The 17,678-nt window shown below is 40.2% G+C and overlaps 1 protein-coding gene across 1 annotated transcript in view; it reads left to right on the top strand.

Annotated features, from left to right (window-relative positions):
* Positions 1-17,678, top strand: part of WIF1 (WNT inhibitory factor 1) — a 37,728-nt gene that overhangs the window by 10,218 nt on the left and 9,832 nt on the right. The window contains exons 3-5 of the mRNA XM_054276971.1: positions 7,199-7,307; positions 13,096-13,236; positions 16,347-16,442. Of these exons, the coding sequence (XP_054132946.1) occupies positions 7,199-7,307; positions 13,096-13,236; positions 16,347-16,442 (346 nt within the window). The remainder of the gene's footprint in view (positions 1-7,198; positions 7,308-13,095; positions 13,237-16,346; positions 16,443-17,678) is intronic.

Raw genomic sequence — 17,678 nt, 5'->3', positions numbered from 1 at the left:
CACGCTTTTAACTTGTGTAAGTAATTGATTACACTTTCATGAGATCATAATCAGAAGGTTGTTCTTTGGTAATGGTGTGCTAGAAGAGCTTTATCCTCAACTTCAAAGCTATTCTGTGAGGCTTAAGAACAAAGGGTTGGAAGTTTGAAGCGTGGCCAAAATGAATCTGTATGCATTATCCATGTTTACCACCATTCAAGAGGTGGATTAACTTATTCTTAGTCTGTGAGCTTTCCCTCATTACATCAGATGAGCCACCATTTCTAAGCTTTACATTTTTGCTCTTAGAACTATTCTGCTTAACTAAATATAGTGTCTGTTCAGATCCCCATCATAACTAACCTAAATGTTTGTTAGTGCCATCACTTCCCTAATTGTAAAGATTTTATTGAAATTATTTTACATTCCCTGTGAAGAATTTTCAGGGTAAATATTAATTATCAATAAATCTATCCAAAGCCTGAAACTGTAAACAGACTGTAATCTAAAGGTGCCCACCCAGGATCAGCCAACCAAGCTATTCACTTACTTTTCAAGCTGTGAGGGAGAGAAAATAGCCCTGTGGGTTTTTCTCAGTGTACATAGAGCCACATAGAAGTGTTGCAGGTGGCAGTGGCAGGCCTGCAAAGACTTGTTTTCTTAGGAAATAACCTGATGAGACAGTATTTTTTGTATTTTTTTCTCTAAGGGCAATAATAATTTTCTCCTTTTTTATTAGCTTTGGGAGGTGGGCATTTTAAATGTCCATGATCATTAAATGTCCACCAGAGAGAGCACTAATCTTTTCCTGGGTGAACAAAGAATGAATTAGCTCTTGCTGTGCTGGAACAAGAATTAACTTTTCCGGAGAATAGCTTTCAGGATACCAGAGCAATATGTTTTGTTGAAGATATCAAAGGCTTGTGTGTGTTTTACTTACTTTAAATCTCAACTCTTAATGGTATATCTCTTTTTGGTGTACTGTTTGCTTCTCTCCCCTTCCCCAAAGCAGAATTATCTAATTTTCATCTGTAAGATATGAGAGAAAGCAATTTAAAGGAAGCTTGTGTGCCAGGCCTGGTTCATGCAGAGAAATAGCATTCCTTGCTAGAAATTTTCAAGACATAGTTAACTGCATATTTGCCAAAACCTTAGTGGTTTTGTCTTCTTTCAGCTTAATTTTTTTTTCAAAAGTAATCTAGTGAAGCTGCACTAAAATGCATTACAGAAAATGTGTTCAACAAAAAAAGGTCTAAATATGGGAAATTGGGCTATTTTGCTTTCTTTGTTTCCAAATAAAGCAAGAGAGAGGATTGAGAAACTCCCAGACTTTCATCACTGAGGAGCTGTAACTTTGTTGTGACTGTTTTAAGAAAACCATGCATGCTGCATGCCTTTGTCTCCACGTGCTTGTGCTTAACCTGGAGGTTGCTGTGCATCTCTTTGCACAAATGCAAAGGCTCCACCAAGGCTCCAGCCTGGTGGGACAGCCCCACTGTCCCCACTGCAGGTTCCTGCTGCATCAAGGGTTGCCTCTGATCTAAACCAAAACTGTATTGTCATTAGCAGGCTAATGATGGACACGAATGTGTACCAGGCTTTTATTTGTCCCTCTCTTTCAGGAGCCTGCTTTTTAGGCATGATGAGGATTTTCAGAGTTAATGCTCAGCTGGTATACTTGGAGTTTTCTTTTTCAACTCTGTTCCTCTCAAACTCTAGTCTTTCTAGCAAGCCCTTCAGCTTCCAGTCTGAGATTGCTTTCAAATGACTGCTTCAAATGCTAGAGTGCCTCCAGAGCTCAGCTTCTGGTGAGAGAAAATATTTGCTCAAAATGACTGAGTAGGAGCCCTGTTTCCCATATCTCCCCAAGAGTAGACAACTGCCAGAAACAATGCCAAATATAATCTAAATCTATTATGTTGTGACATCACCAAGTTTCTTGGCAGTGATTTTTTCATATTACTTATCTTTATCGAAATTGTTTTCTCAATATTTGGAGGAAAAGCTGATGTATTCTGCAAAGATTTCAGACCATCTTCCCAGTGCAAAGCATTTTTTGGAACCCTGTAATGTCACTTTTCAAAATCTGAGGCTTCTTTTAAAAACAAACGATAAATTTCACTTTTCCAATTTCATAAATCATTCTGTTGGAGGACCTGATCTGCCATCCACAGCTGAATGCCACAGGAGACATTAAGCACCAGTTAGTCATCTTCCATTGGCAAAATCAGAGTTTTATACCATTCTTCTAAAGCCATTAAAACCACAAGTAGTTATTGTTGAAAGTTTCATGCAGGGATGCACTCTATTGTTAAAAAGTCTTCCTTCCCTCTTGTGCATGGATTTTCTTCAATCTGCCATGATTTCCTTAATGAGAAGAAAGCAGGCATAGAAGAGGCTCTACAGATTTGTGAGCATTAGATTTCACCACAGCATTGTCCAATTACTAATGTCACATAATGTATTTTTCTTTGAGGTTTCCCATTTCTCTGAGTTCTAGTTAATGTCCTTTTTTTATTTATTTGAAACAGAAAATATCTCTATTCCTCCTTTTGTGTGCATCTCTGGTTTTTTAACCCTACTGCTTCAGTCTGTTCCCACAGACTGGAAGACAGTCAGATTACCCTGTCTTCTATGTAAACTGATTCTCTCAGAGCAGGTTTCAGTACTGCTTCATGTTGTTGAGCATGCCTCTCATTTTAAGTCTACCTCTTGAGGCTGACAGCAAGTTTCTGAGAGTTGCACTGAGGTGTGAAAAATGGTTTACCCACTCTGTGACAGGACCAATTCATGGGTTCTGTCCCTAGCACAAAAATGGGCAGTCTGTAGGCAGACCCTTTATTATCTGCTTGTCTAAGGGAGCCCCATTGTGTTGTTCATGACAGCAGTGTCTAGACTGCAGTGCAGTAACAAAATGCTCACATGTATGTACAAATTCCTACTCTGCCAGACTCCTTCAATAGCCTGGTATGCACGGTACAGATAATCTTTGTTGGAATTTATCCCACTTTGCTTCATGCTTCATCTTGGAGCACAGACCAACTTCTCTGACCTAATGCAGTGAATATCTTGGAGAAGCAATGGTCCATGCTGTAAACACCTAACAAACACATACATTGTCTCACTTCGTGACTTTATTTATGGCATATGCTGCTGTGAGCATCTGCTATGGATAATGCAGGGTAGAATCTTCCAGTGTGTGCATAGCCAGAAATATTCATGGATCTGGGATAAAAAGGAACTTCTTTGATGTGTTTCTTCCTTAAATATAGAAAATTGGCATTAAGATATATTTGTCATTTAATTGATAACAGAACATTCAGCATTGATCTCTTTAAAATAATGAGAAGAAAATATAGTTAAATTCTTACATCTACTTTCACAGCTAACATACATTTGCTTCTTAATTAGAAAGGGTGTAGATTTCATTAGGTTATTGAACCATAACATACAACAGTTCAAGCTACTCTGCTTTGCTTTAGGTACTACAATTCTATGTCTATCGTGTAAAATGAAGAAAATATAAAGCATACTATTGTGAGTTCTTTGATAAAATATGAAAGAAAAATCAGGCAGAAACAACATGTCATCTGAATGATAGAAGAGGTTCGGTGCAGTAGATCTTGAACCAAGGAAAGGAGATCTGTAGGAATTTTAACTGTATATCATTTAAAACCAAACTGCCGACAGATGTTTTCTACAATACTTGTTAGAGGGCTTCATTATTTTTATAACCTTTTAAATTCCTCTGATTTATAGAAAGCAGCCATTCAAACTCCATAAAAGTTAATCCAGACCAAGGAATTATTTGCCTAAAGTGAAATTTCCTCTCTCTGCTTTACCCACATGGGGAACTGTTAAAGGGCAGCTGCTTGGGGCTACCTGCTGCCTGAAAGCACCAGCTCCCCAGACTGTCCACACAAGGTCTGCAGGGGTCCTTGCCTTTCTGAGGATCTCAAACAAAGATTTTCCACAGAAGTAAAGCATACTTCTCCTTGGGTGCTTCCTGAAGTCAAGCCAAAAGTCCTTTGTCAGTGCAAAGTGTGCAATTGTCAGTGAGCAGCAATTTAATGCAAACCCCATTTTCTTCACCACCCTTGACAACACTGTTCATCTAAGATTTACCTTCACTACCAAATTTAGATCTTCACATACCAGAGAGTTTGTAGGCCAACTTTAAAAAAAAGAACAACAAAAGAACCCCCAAAAAACCCCATGAGAGTGCCTGTATGATGGAAAAGAGAATTACAGATGATAACTTTTTCCCTTTACTGTCAACAATATCTAAGCAAATCTCGTTCTCACTACCAGGTCACTGACAATGACTACTTGCAGCGTAAATTACAGTAGTCACTAGACCGTATTTTAATTGCACAAACCTGTATCTTCAGTTAACCATCATCACTAAATTTCATGGTAGTTTGGAGCATGATAAATATTTGCTGAGAGTGTGTTGTTTGCTTTTCAGTCATGATGATTAATGCAAGTTAATTGGCAATTGGAGTTGGCAATCAACTCCAATTACAGCAGGACAATATAGGAGACTCAATGTAGGGTTAGTGTCAAGACAGATTTTCTCCAAATATGTAGGATTTATGGCAGTCAAATCATGTTTTGTATTCACAGATTTGAGGAGTGAAACTACTCTGCTTCACTGTGCAACTTCTGTAGACTGGGATTTTTGTGTATAACTTTAATGTCAAAATTTAACCAGCTCTATCCAGCACACATGATTTGCAAACATACTCTGCAGCACATGACTTTGAAGTTAAGCTAGCTGGATCTACCTGGGGTGTTTCAGCTCTCAGATACTATCATTTCAAGAAGTTCAGTTCCTGTCAACTCAGCAGATGTACAAACTTTTGCAGAGAAATGGTGAGAGAAGTTATCTCTCCACAGCGCAATGTGTGGCTTTTCTTCTGAGCAGCCTGTTACTTGTGCAATGTCCCTTCCCATCTTTTGAACGTGCCATCAGAGCAGACTCCTGCCTCAGGCACCAACCGCTGCTACGCCTCTGCCCTGCTTAGAGGAATTACTTCCTTCAGCAGCTGTGAGTGTTGTGGCTCATGCAGCAGTGGGTCCCTTTTTCCATGGGGAACTTTCTTTTTGTCTTTGTCCTTAGGCACTAAAAAATTGGCTCTAGAAAATGAGATTCCAGTCCTTTTTCTACAAATTGGGAATCTGGCTCACAAGCTGACCTTCTACAACAGTGTGTCTGGAATGGAAATACGGGACTGGAGCTATTTGGACTAGTTACCAGTTGTTGTTTACTAGAATAGTAAGAACATAATGTTTTAATATCCCAGGTCATAACTCATTATGACCTGGTTTAGATACGACCAAACATCAAAGCTAACCAATGAGAAACAGACAGTGGAGCCCTGACTCACTCATTGCACTATTCTATAGATGTGTGGAGACATACAATTATTTTTCTGAACAAAGTTTTATTTGAAAACAAAAATGTTCACAATCTGACTTTATGGCCTTTTTTCATATTTTGGCATGGTATATTGTATTGGAAAAAAAATGTTTTTAATTAAAAGCTGCATTTTGAACATTACCCCAGACTTCATTTTTCATCTCTGGTTTTACTGTTTCTCTCCACGTCCTGTCTCCCTCACACATTTACTCCATGTGTTTAACCCCTACTTAAAACCTTTCATTTTTTCCTGCCCTATTGTTTTGCAAGTCCTCTGTGCCTACACAACACCCTCTGAAAATTGTCCATGTAGAGTGCAGCCCCTCATGTCATCTCCTCTCTGTTGTGGGGTGTCCTTACTGTCCCTACAGAGCAAGTGGATGTACTGCCAGGGCTGATCAGGAATTTCATAACAACCATTCTATCCAGGTCATAAGTGCCTTTCTGGTGTCATCAGTCCTTCTTGTACTAGGGAACCAGGATATTACAGGAGAAAAAGGACCTTGTTCTGGCTAAGGATATGGACAAACCTCTTACAGACATAAGCAAGCTATCATTTACCAGCCCAAGTTTTGGCTTTAATCTCTCTTTGCTGCAGTCTTTTATCTAAAAAGTAGACAGAACAATACCATCTGCGGTCAGTGAGCAGATGGAAACACATTTTTGCCAGTGCCCATGCTAAGGTTCTCAAGCACTTACCTGAGACCAGCAGATAGAATTACCTGTAATCCCTTTTATGCTTCATGGTAAATGAGATGCCACAACATAAAAGTTTCATTTCCACTTGCTCTGCACACCAGCAGTTGTGCTACTGACAGTAGTGGAAGCCTCTAGTGACTGGCTAAGGTGCATACATCTCAGCTGTATGTGGTGTGTACAGCCACACTGCAGACACATGATGGCACTTTGCATCAAATGTGAAGAACTCTTGAACAGATGACCCAACAGAGAGGCCAGGCTCCCATGGACGAGAGTACCAGAGCCTGCAATCTGTGCCACAGTGCAGGTGCTTATTGGGGGTAGGGTTAAGGTAGTGGAAAGTAGTTTTTAAATCATTCCAACACTTTCTAGAGATCGCCAAAACAGGTCATTGATGTTGCAGTTAATGAGTGACATGAAGCCAGCTTGGTAGGAGAGCTCTCAGCTCCACCCTTGGAACAAGGTGATGGAGTGGGGTTGAACAAGGCAGTGTCAGAGCTGTAAACAAGATATGTGTCCTGTTGTGGTGCCCCAGCAGCGTGGCTGCTCACGGCCTGGCACTGTTTGCCCAAGGCAATGAGCTGTGCAGACCAACCAAGAGCAAGCTTGGATAATCTCATGCTGCACTTGTATGTGCCCATGCCCTTTAAACTGCACTTATAATACAGGAAGGTCATCCAGGCTCACCAGTCAGTTCCAGGAGGGAACTGACCAGTTTGGGCAGGAGGATTCTGCCCAAAAAACAGCTTTAAAAATGAGCTTAGCATTCAGGTATTTTTGTTGTCTGCCAGAATGGTGTAGGTTGTAAAAAGCATCTTCTCTGTAAAACTATATATTTCTCCACTATATGCATGACATTTTCCTTGCTGATATGCTGCATGCTGATTACTGTGTATGGTCACTTGCAATCTATGAAATAACAGGAAATTGTCTGAAAATTATGTTTAGATGAAGAAGCGCTCAAGGAAATTATAGAAACTAATCCAGTAAATGACATCATGAAAAGTGTAGTAGTTCTGCTATAGTTTATGTGCTCAAGAGTTTGGTTCTGTGAATACAATTAAAATAAATATAGATTTTAAATTTATTTTGTTGTAGGCTGAGTACTACTATGAATTCCTGTCTTTGCACTCTTTGGATAAAGGCATAATGGCTGATCCAACTATAAATATCCCCCTGCTTGGAACAGTTCCTCATAAAGCATCAGGTTTGTACTGTTGATATTATAAATTTTGTTCCTGTAAAATATATTCTACAGCCAGTAAAGTCTAAATATTTCATTATGAATTGTAGTTCTGAAGTTTATTGCCTAAAGCAATGCTTGCCACAGTGCTTGGCACTGAACAGTTTGTAATTGCCTTGCCTAACTACAGCAGCATATTTTGTCTGAGTCAAGACACATGAAGCTTTTATGTGTGGGTAAGTCAGCAGAAACTTGTGCAAAATTGTTGCATAAAATTCACAAATGCTATTACTTAGTTGTACAACTTTTGGAAAACAAATTCTTTGATCACTATTGGAAAAGTTACCAAATTATTCTGTTTCTCAGAATTTGCAGTTTGTGGATGTTCTGCTTTCATTTAGGGTCATCAGGCATTCAGCTCAAAGACACAAGTTCTAGTTTAGGATATTATAATTTATTATTTATCCCTTAGTTGTACATTCTTAATCCTTCACTGGAATTTACAACTCCACAGCAGAGGCCCAGCCCAAGCCAATGCAAATGTCCCAGAAATACCATGGTGTGTAGTGAGCTCATTTGAGTAAAAAAGCTTTCCATGAAAGATTATTGAATCCAGTTAGCTCTGAAGGGGATGAATTACAGTTTATGTGATCTGTTTCAGGGTTCATATATGGTAGCCTCTGGTGGGAAGGCAGAAATGTGTATCTTGATGACAGCAGTGTCTTAGTGATTATTGTTTCCTAAATTGCCTTAGCCAACCTATGGGATAAATGTGGGAAAGAAAAGAGTAATAAAACAGGAGGATTGGACTGCAAATATACAAGTTTTCATCTCTGATGAGTCTTTATTCCTGCTCTCTTTTTCAGTCGATAAATTCTGAAAGTCTGTGTATAATATTCTCCATTTTCAGCTTGTGGTAGATTGGCGTTGAAGTAATGTTTCAATACAGATTTTTGCCATGACACCTGGAATTTAGCATGAATGATTGGTCTCTCCATTCAGTGTGGATTGAAGGAGTGGTATTGAAAATAGATTTGGGTGAAAGATGATATGATATTTGTGCCACAACTGCTGCAATTGAATTGGTTCCAAGCCCAATGAATGTCAAATAAAGATACTTAAAAGCAACCTAAAAGTCATAGAGGCCAAGTTCTTGTTAAGCATTATTTACATCTCCATATAATGCAAGTGAGATTTGTGAAAAGCACTCTGCTGCACTCAGCATTCTCTAATATAACCTAGTTTCTCCCTTTATTTTTAACTATTCAGAAAGGGTAGACCAAAATGACTCCTTTCTGACTATGTTTAGGAAAACTTAATCTAAAAGTGCAGGGAGGGCAGAGATGAGAGCTCACAGCTGCAGCAGAAGCTGTATTAACCATTGTAATGGGAGATCTTATTAAAGCCAAAAAGGACTTGTCCTGTTGGCAGCACTGGTACCTCAGTTCCAGGAGTAATAGGGGCATGTCCATGGTGTTCCCTTACATGGATCATGTGCAGGGCACCACTGCACTGGGTGTATATATAAGCAGTATTTCAGTCCTGTTTGGTGTTCTAGTGCTCAGTACCCATACAATATTTGAAGCATGTACACTGTTATTGGTGAGACACTACTGCGATGGCGGGTTTTTTACACTCCCTGTTAGCTGGCCAAAATAATTTAGTTGTCCTAAGTAAATACACTCTATCAAGGTAGTGATTGTTTGCTACTTTGTAGTTGTTGGTATAATTTAAATGTTGGCAAAACAGAGTAGGCAAATCTAGTCTACTTTGCCTGGATCTACTGCATTACCACAGAATTTTTCTATACATACAGATGTCATAAGAAATTCAACCACAAGCTTGTATTTAGTGACAAATCAGCAATTATGGTATTTTTTGAAAAAGTGTTTTACTCCAAAGGAAATTAATTGCCCTTACAGAGAGTTAAGGAGAAATAAAAGAGGAAGACCAACTATAGTAAGCATGGGCATGGGAAACAAGAATGAGGATTAACAGATACCTTATTCAGAGGTAATTCAACCCAGTGGTTTTATAAAAATCAAGTGGACTCTTGAAACTTCTTTGAAGATATTTGTGTCCATATAAGGCATACGAACGGCTTTATTGCTGTAGGGCCTCTATAGCCTGTATTTGTCTTACGGCCAATGGTGGCCATAAGAAGACCTGTGGAAGAGCAAAAGGAGGACAAGCACATGTGATACTTCCATTTAACCTCTCAGCTTTTACTATTTCAGCATGATTTCCTGTGTCTTAAGTGATCTGTCTACTTTGTAAGCCCATATGAGTTATAGATCTCTCTCTTTAGTACTTTTCCAGGCTGTCCTTGAGTCCAGATCATCTTCTGTTGTCTCCAATCACCTTGGCAAGGAGTTCACTGCCATCCATTGCATGAAGATTCCACTCCTGTTGTTTCAAATCTGACTGCAACAGCTTTATCTGATGGGCACTGGTCCTTGCACTGGTAGAGACAATAGTCAATCTCTCCTGTTCATCCTATCCATGATTTTGTATACATCTATTATGTATCCCCTGATTTTTCTTCTCTTTGCCAGACTTTAAAGAGTCACAGCCTACTCAATTGCTTCTCATTGGATGCAGCCTCGTCCTTCTCTTAGCCTTCTCTAATTTGGTACATCCTGAGATGAGTTACCAAATTCTCCTTGGATTTAAGTGAGATTTAAATCGCCTAGGTTCCTTAGACTTATTGAAAACCCATTGCCAAGTCCCAGAATTTGTAGCTGATTCAGTGCTCACAACATGATATTGCTACACCTAAACACATGGTAAGATGTTAAGAAGACTGGAGATGCTTTTCAGGGAGCTTAAAGAGCTAAGACTGCTCAGCTTGTGCAAAAGATATTTGGGAGGAGTGTGGATACCTGCCCAGTGAGAAGCAGCTGGCTGCTCATTTCTGACTGCAGGGAAAAGCTTATGAAGGTCCAGTGTTTCAATCTGAGGGTGGCGAGTTGAAAACAAAGTGAGTCATTTTGTGGTAGTGATTAACATCTTGAACACCACACTCAGAGAGGTAAACACAGCTATAGGTGTGTGCCCAGAAGCAATGTAGTGGCCTGTGACTGGGATAGATCTGTCCCCCTGAGTGGCCCGAGCCGGCCCCTGCTGTCCCTGTGTGACCCAGGCAGGGCAGTGTTGGTGCAGGCTGGTGTGAGCAGGTTGCTGGCACAGCGCTGCTTCGTGCATTTCATGCAGCCCCCACAGCCCACCAGTCAGGCTCAGGAGACCTTCTCTCCCTGCCCACTGCTGCTTTTGAGACATTAAAATATAGATGGTGAGCATCCAAACAGGCTGAAAATCTCTCCAAGCTCAACAGCAGAAATCAGTGTCTCCTCTGAGTGCAACACCATCTCTGCTCTTGTCTGCCATGCTGGTACAGTGGCAGTGGGCTGCAGGACTGTGTCTGGGCTCCGACTCCTCTCCAGACCTTTCATGCCTGCTTCTGTTGGGATTGGTCATTCAGAGATGTCCCTTAAGCAATCCAGTGGAGACTAAAGGTGGTTTTTGTTGTTGGCCTTGGCACATTTGCTTAGTGGGCAAGGTAATTGCTTGCAAACTTGAAGAGCTTGCAGACATCCAGGAGTTACTCTTAGCCTGCTTCTACTGAAGAATTTAGAGAACTACAGTTTCCTAAGCAGAGGGAAAAGGCATGACCTCCCAGACAAAAGGTATTAAGCCTGCATTCTCTGCATCCTGGGAGAGCATTCTAATTACTACCTAAGATTAAATTAAGTCACTAGGTTTCCTTAGGTTAGTTTTCAGATTTGTTAAACTGTCCTTGTTCCTATTAGAGCCATATGCTCTGCAGCCCCGGATACAAGTGCTCCAGAGGATACAGAAATATATATGTGCAGGAGAGGCTGTTTTCTGGCCTGGTTTTGGGAGGATGGTTAACAGAAAGAGGTCCATATCTGTGATTCCCTCTCCTTGTTTCTAGCCAGTGATGGACAAATGTAGACTGCATCCTGAATTAGGGAAGCAGGGACCAGAGCTGAGGTTTGCCCCACTGTGGCCCTGCTCAGCACCGTGGTGGGCCACGGGAGCTCATGGCCCTGTTTTCTGATGCAAGGGACTTCACTCTGTGCTTTGGTTTGACTGTGGTGCTGCTGGTGGCTGCTTGGCATTACTCAAACAGGCATAAAAATGCAAAGATTCAGGAAGAGCTTAGGGGATTTATTTCAACTCTGAACCACCACAGAGTTCAGCCAGGATCCAGGTGGTTTTTGCCTACAGGAGGGTCCTTTACTGCATATCTGTGTGCATGTTCAGACACATGATTAAGTCCAAAAATTCCGGAGTGGGCAGTGCTGGAATAAAAGGTTTATGATCTGTGGCCTTGGACTCTAGTGATGCATTGCTGGGTTTTTCCCTAGGCATTTAAACCACAGCCAGATCTCAGGGGAGTTCAGGGGTTGCTACCAATTCAATGAAATTTAGATACAGCTGTAGTGCTGTCATTAACAGCCTGCCACATTTTTCTCCCCATTGCAATTTGTTCAAATAAAACACATCCTAATCCAAGCACTGATTTCCTGCACTTATGCTATGAGAAGGTTACTACAGTTTAGAGAAGTTTACAGCATTTAAAATGTATTTTTTAAATAATAAACTGTGTTTCCTTCTTGCCACCTGGTTACATGGTTTTGGTCTTTGCAAAGGTTGGTGCAAAACCCTTTGACTATGTAATTACTTTAGAATGAGAACTGCAAGGCACCTTTTTATCTGTAGGACTTACCAGAGGCAGAATGTGTTTTAGCAATAAATTATTCTGCATTTTACCAAGGCACCAAATAACAAAAATTACCAAATTATGGCCTGCAAAATTTTTATAACAAGCAATCTAAAACAAGCCAAGTGTAGGGCTTTTAGCTCTGTATTTTATTAGGAAATCTCAGATCAGCTTTAGAAGAAGGAATAAACAATTTCTATTAGTTGGATTTGACTTACCAGGCAGCTAAGAAGAGCCAATTTTGAAGAAAAGAGATAAAATCATTTCATCTGGAGATTATTTAAGATCTCTTGTGACAATCACAACGGAGAATTCCATAGTTCTGAGGTATTTGGCTTACTTCATCATTAAAATACTCCAGATTTACTGGCCTTAATTAGTTGCTTAAACTCTTTGTATTTCAAAAGTGATTGAATACTTTTCCTGGAAAAGTAATGTCCAAATGTCATTATGCTTAACTAGTTCTGTCAGAGTGAGGTGTCTATGTCTTCTTTTTAAAAACTGCACCCATGATCATACGTATCAACTATACCATTTGTCAGCACTTTATGGAGTAAGTTTTGGTTAGCTCAGTATCTCATTTAGGTAATAATTGCAATATCCAAAAGAGAAAAACTTACGTAAATTTCCCCCTAAATATATGTTTTTACAGAAGTCATGTGACAGTGCAAAAAATTTAGACTCAGAAGTGAACAGTTCAACTCAGAAAATTTAAAGTAGGCTTCCAGCATGTTTTGATATATCCTTAGATACCTCCACATGATTAATTTCCTCATCTGCAAGAAAAGTATGGTTATGTTAAAATCACTGTCTGTGCTATAGACTCTGGGGGTTATTTCAGCAAATGAACACAAGCTCTTCTCCTGTCCTGCTTTACTTCTAATCCTAGAGCCTCCGAATAAAGGGTTCTGTGTTATGTTGTTTCATCAATGGCATTCCTCCAAAGCTTAGATACGTCTATAACTTGTTTTCTTTTTAGTATTGCAATGTATGCTTTTGTATGTATGTGTATATGTATGTATGTGCATGTAAATATAAGTGTTATTGGTTTTATTATCCTTTTAGTTGTTCAGGTTGGATTTCCATGCCTTGGAAAACAAGATGGGGTCGCTGCATTTGAAGTGAACGTGATCATAATGAATTCAGAAGGCAATATTATTCTCCAGACCCCTCAGAACGCCATCTTCTTTAAAACCTGTCAACAAGGTAACACCGAAGAAAACATGCTGGAATGCTGTTAGATCAGGTCACCTAACTGTCTTATGTTTCATTTAGGATAAGAGCTAGAGAGGATGGAAGTAAAGCAGTCACACAATGTGAAGCAATCATGGTGAATTCCAGGCTTTCTGGCTCTGTATGCTCTTAGTTGATCGTTTACTACGTGTTTACTGAGCCTTTTCTTACAGAACTCGCCTAGCACGCTGGGTTGGAGACATTTCTCCCTCCTGCTGTTCACTGCTCATCACATTAACATCAGTAGGATGTTAATTAAAGACATTGATAGAGAAGTATCATATGAAAAGCCCCTACTAACAAACACTTCAAGGTGCTTGGAGGAGAGCTAGTTCTGTGAAAGCAGGCTGAGGTTAACTTTTCCAGAAATGGCACATCATCTGGGGAGCTGACCTCCTGGGAACTATAGTGGGGACACTGGGGACAATTAATGCTGTCAGTGCCTTAGTTCCAGCTTGGTGTCATTAGTTCCCTAAATCTCAAACTTGCACATCCAAACTGAATAAAAAAATCTTAAATCAGAAAATTTCTGCAAAACTTGGCTTTACCTTCTCTGTAGCTCAGGTGCAACCTCTTGGCTTTTGATACAGGTAAAAAGGTGGAAGCTAGTGTTCAGTACTTCCAGTTATCAAGCAGTAAACACACAGAAGACATGCTGATAGGAGAAAAGCCATGAAGTTTTTGCAGCTTTTGCTTGGAAAGGAGAGCACTTGTTCAATCAAGTAATCTATGAACCACAAGCACTATGTAATAAGACTTTCTGAATTAATTTGATACACCACAAACAACTATAATTATCACTTTAAGCTGAGGCTATGGAAATTGAAAAATCAGTGTCCAAGACAAGATAATTATCCCATATCATGCGCAATTGTATCAAATTAACTCATGACAGGGCTGATGTTCAAAGAACGTGATTTTTTCCTTCCCCTATTAAATCTTCATTCACGGTCCCACATTTTCTTCTCTGCACTACTTTCTCTGAGATAATTGGCTGTAGTGTGGCTTCAAAGACTGAGCAGTGGGAGCCAGAGCTGTTTATTCTTTGAAACCTCACTATGCCCAAATAGCAAAGCTGCTTGTCTCCTTTGAAGCCTTGCTGCTGCCAATTAGCCCAGGGAAAGTGGAGGAGGGGGAGAAGAAATGGCCAGAGATACAGAAAGAAAAATTGAGGCTTTAAATGCACAAAAACAATCAGATCTCATGTATGAAGTTGTGTGTCTGGTGTAAATACAACATAAAAGTTTTCCTCTCTTTTTATTTTCAGTTCAGCTCAAAGATACTGAACTTAAAAAATTTTGGAAATAACATTGGGGTATTCTGATAGGGAAAGAAGAGTTACAGGTCTGTAGTTTGGAAAATAGTGGCTTAAAGAGGAAGGGCTCCAAATTCAGTTTAGTCATAGCAGTCATCCAAGTTGTCATTTCTGTGTTATTATTTGTTGTTACCATTTTTATAAGAGCTGTAATATCTAACAATTTAGCAGTATTGCATCATATGACCTCTCAAGAAACCTGGGGTTGATTATTGTCCCAGTTCTTTGTTCATGGAGCCAGCTGAGAGACAGAAGGAAGATTTCCCAAACTTTAGAGACATTCCAAGGAGGAGCCTTCTCACATAGTCTCTTCCAGCCCATACTTGAATAACGCCCATTCCTGCCCTGTGTCTAGTAAGGTGGAAACAGCAGTGTTTTAGGACAGATGCTGAGAAGGATAAGAATGTCTTTAGTGGTTAGTGTTAGAGTAGGTGTGAGTTTCCTTCCTCTGAAAGATATCATACATGGTGAAGAGCTCCTGTCAGGGCCCTAGCCGCTGTTTCCAGTTATTCTTGGCCATACAAAAAGGTCCCAGCCGAGGAAGTGAGGGGAGCAAGGGAGCAATTTTGTGGATAAGAGAGGATTTGTTGTGGCTAAGAGGTGGTCACAAAGAAAAAGTATATGTTTTCCTATTTTTCTGCTTGAAATGGTATGCATTTAAGCATGCATTTTTTGGTAATGAATAGCAGCTCTGCATTTGATTACAAAGAGAGAAGTATTTCCAGAAAAAGTCCTACAATACAGTGTTAGAACACAGTAGGACCAAAAATCCTTTACTACAATTACTATGGCTGCAAACAGCTTTACTTTTAAGGCATATAATTTTACTTTAGAGGTTTTGAACCTTCTCACTTGGAATGTCACACAACAGAGCATCAAGATGAGGAGGTTGTGCCTACCACTGATCCCTACTGATGTTGAGTTTTTCTAATGGGAATAAGCAGTCTCTCCTGCCTGCCTTATTCTCCGTGAGGGATCTGGGAAGGCATATTTGTGTAATTGTTTTTCTACCCAGCAGCCCTTTTTGATGGTATTCCACAAGGCTTTATTTAGTTTGCCTTCTTGTTCGATGGACTCTGGTGTTTTGAGGATAGTGGTGGCACCCAGAAGTATCTCTCATCCTTGTATAATCCTGCCGGTGCTGCCAAATGCTTTTACGTATTTGATCAATAATTGAGATATGAATGAGAACTGACGATGATGCAGAACTGTTGTGCAGGACTGCTTTCATCTTCCTTTCTGGCCTTCTTCCATTTAGCCTTGATGCTCACTCTTTCATGTGAACACAGATTTCATCATTGTCACCTCAGTGGTAACAGATGTGGTAATTAATGCAATGCAAGTTGCAGTGATGTCTACTTCAGGCTGCAGAAATCGAAACTGGTCCTGCACACTGAGGGTAGGTCTAACCAGCCATGCAAGTTCTGCACTAAGCTGCCTGCTCACTTCCACACAGAAAATAAAGTACTGGATTGAGCAGAGCATCCACATTGCTCTTGTACTTATCGAGCAATAGAGAGATGAAAATGCAGAGTCCACCAACAAGTGCAGCACCCATGGGAACATGTGATGGAACATCTATTGGTAGACTAAAAGAAAAACTAATTTATCTTGAAGAAATCTTAGCTGAATTCCCATTTCTTCAGTGTTTGTCTGCCAGCAAAAATTTTGACTCTTATGTCAAAGAAATGTATTAATCCTACTGAGATCTAGCTGGCAGTTGAAGTATATAACATTTTAATTAAGATTGTTGTTATATTTTATGAAGCGGAATGTCCAGGAGGATGCAGAAATGGAGGAGTTTGCAATGAAAGACATGTCTGTGAATGTCCTGATGGATTTTATGGGCCTCATTGTGAGAAAGGTAATTTAATAAAATATCTCAACTGTCTTCTTTACCACACTCTCAAGAAAACTGTATCTCCTGCACTGTATGCTCTCCTAAAATTAAGAATGGCGTTTTCTGAAGATTTTGTATATTTTGAGTTCAAATATGTAAGAGAATTGTTATTATCATCCATGGTCTAGTGGAAATACAAATTGCTTACATGAAAAATATTTTCTCTTTCACAAATTACTTTTAACAAAAACTGACGCAATAGTTAAGTGATCCCTAATCACAGGGAATCCATCTGGCAAGAAGATGAAATAAAATTCTTCTGCTAATGAGGACTAGCTGTGAAACAAAGCACAGTGCTTTAGTTGCTCTGCATTTGTTTATTTGCAGATAAGATCTTTGTAAGCAGGCTGAAAACAAAAATGGGAAGATGAAGGAAAGATTCTCTTTCTCTTCCATGAGTGGATAATAGCCCAAACCAACATTTCCAGGAGTGATGAACCAAGAAATTGGTGTGACTTGGCAAGGAAATTAGATCTTTTTCCTATCCCTCCCTTCCTTTCCCCAGTGGCAGTCCCTCCCCAGGGCGACTGGAGACGCCCATCCCCATGGGCAACCTACTCCAATGCAATCATTCATTCCCAGATACTCTGGCTACATCAAAAATATTAAACACAAAGGATCAAGGACTGTTCTCTGGCCTGGAGAGCAACTGGCACAGCTTACATTCATATGTTTAATAAACTCTTACCTTCCAACAAACCCATTACAAACTCACTCCTGGGAGGAGCCTGTGGTCACTACTCATCCCACGACCATGGTCAGGAGGACTTGCTGGTCAGCTGGGACAAAGCCAAGCCACCAACAATTTCACAAGATGATTTCACAAGGCCATTTGGCCCCGTGCCTGGGCGCTGTTTAACTCACCAGCCTGGACCCAACCTCACTGTGTGTACCAATTGTGGGCAACCACAAAGTGAAGCATTGCCCCCTAACATGCCTCCCTGAAGAGCCTTTTGAGGTGGCCACAAGGCAGAGAGGTCTTGGAAGGGCACAGGAGCTCCAGAGAAGATTCATTGGGAGCATGCAGGACGGTTTGGCTGTGCAGCAGTCTTACCTAGCCAAAATTAGGTAGCCATGCTTATGCTCAGGTCTGCAGGAGTGGGGAAGGTTAATTGTAAAGCCTGCCTGGGAACCCCAGTGAGTTACTGAGCCTTCTGAGATGGTCCTGCCTGCACAGCTGTGGAACCAGAATACAGCTGT

The sequence above is a fragment of the Melozone crissalis genome, unplaced genomic scaffold (assembly GCF_028551555.1).
Source record: "Melozone crissalis strain CALT ecotype California unplaced genomic scaffold, PUWL_Pcris_2 ptg000004l_1, whole genome shotgun sequence".
NCBI classification, from domain to species: Eukaryota; Metazoa; Chordata; class Aves; order Passeriformes; family Passerellidae; genus Melozone; species Melozone crissalis.
The sequence above is the reverse complement of the archived record's forward strand: the minus strand, read 5'-3'. Positions and strand labels throughout refer to the sequence as shown.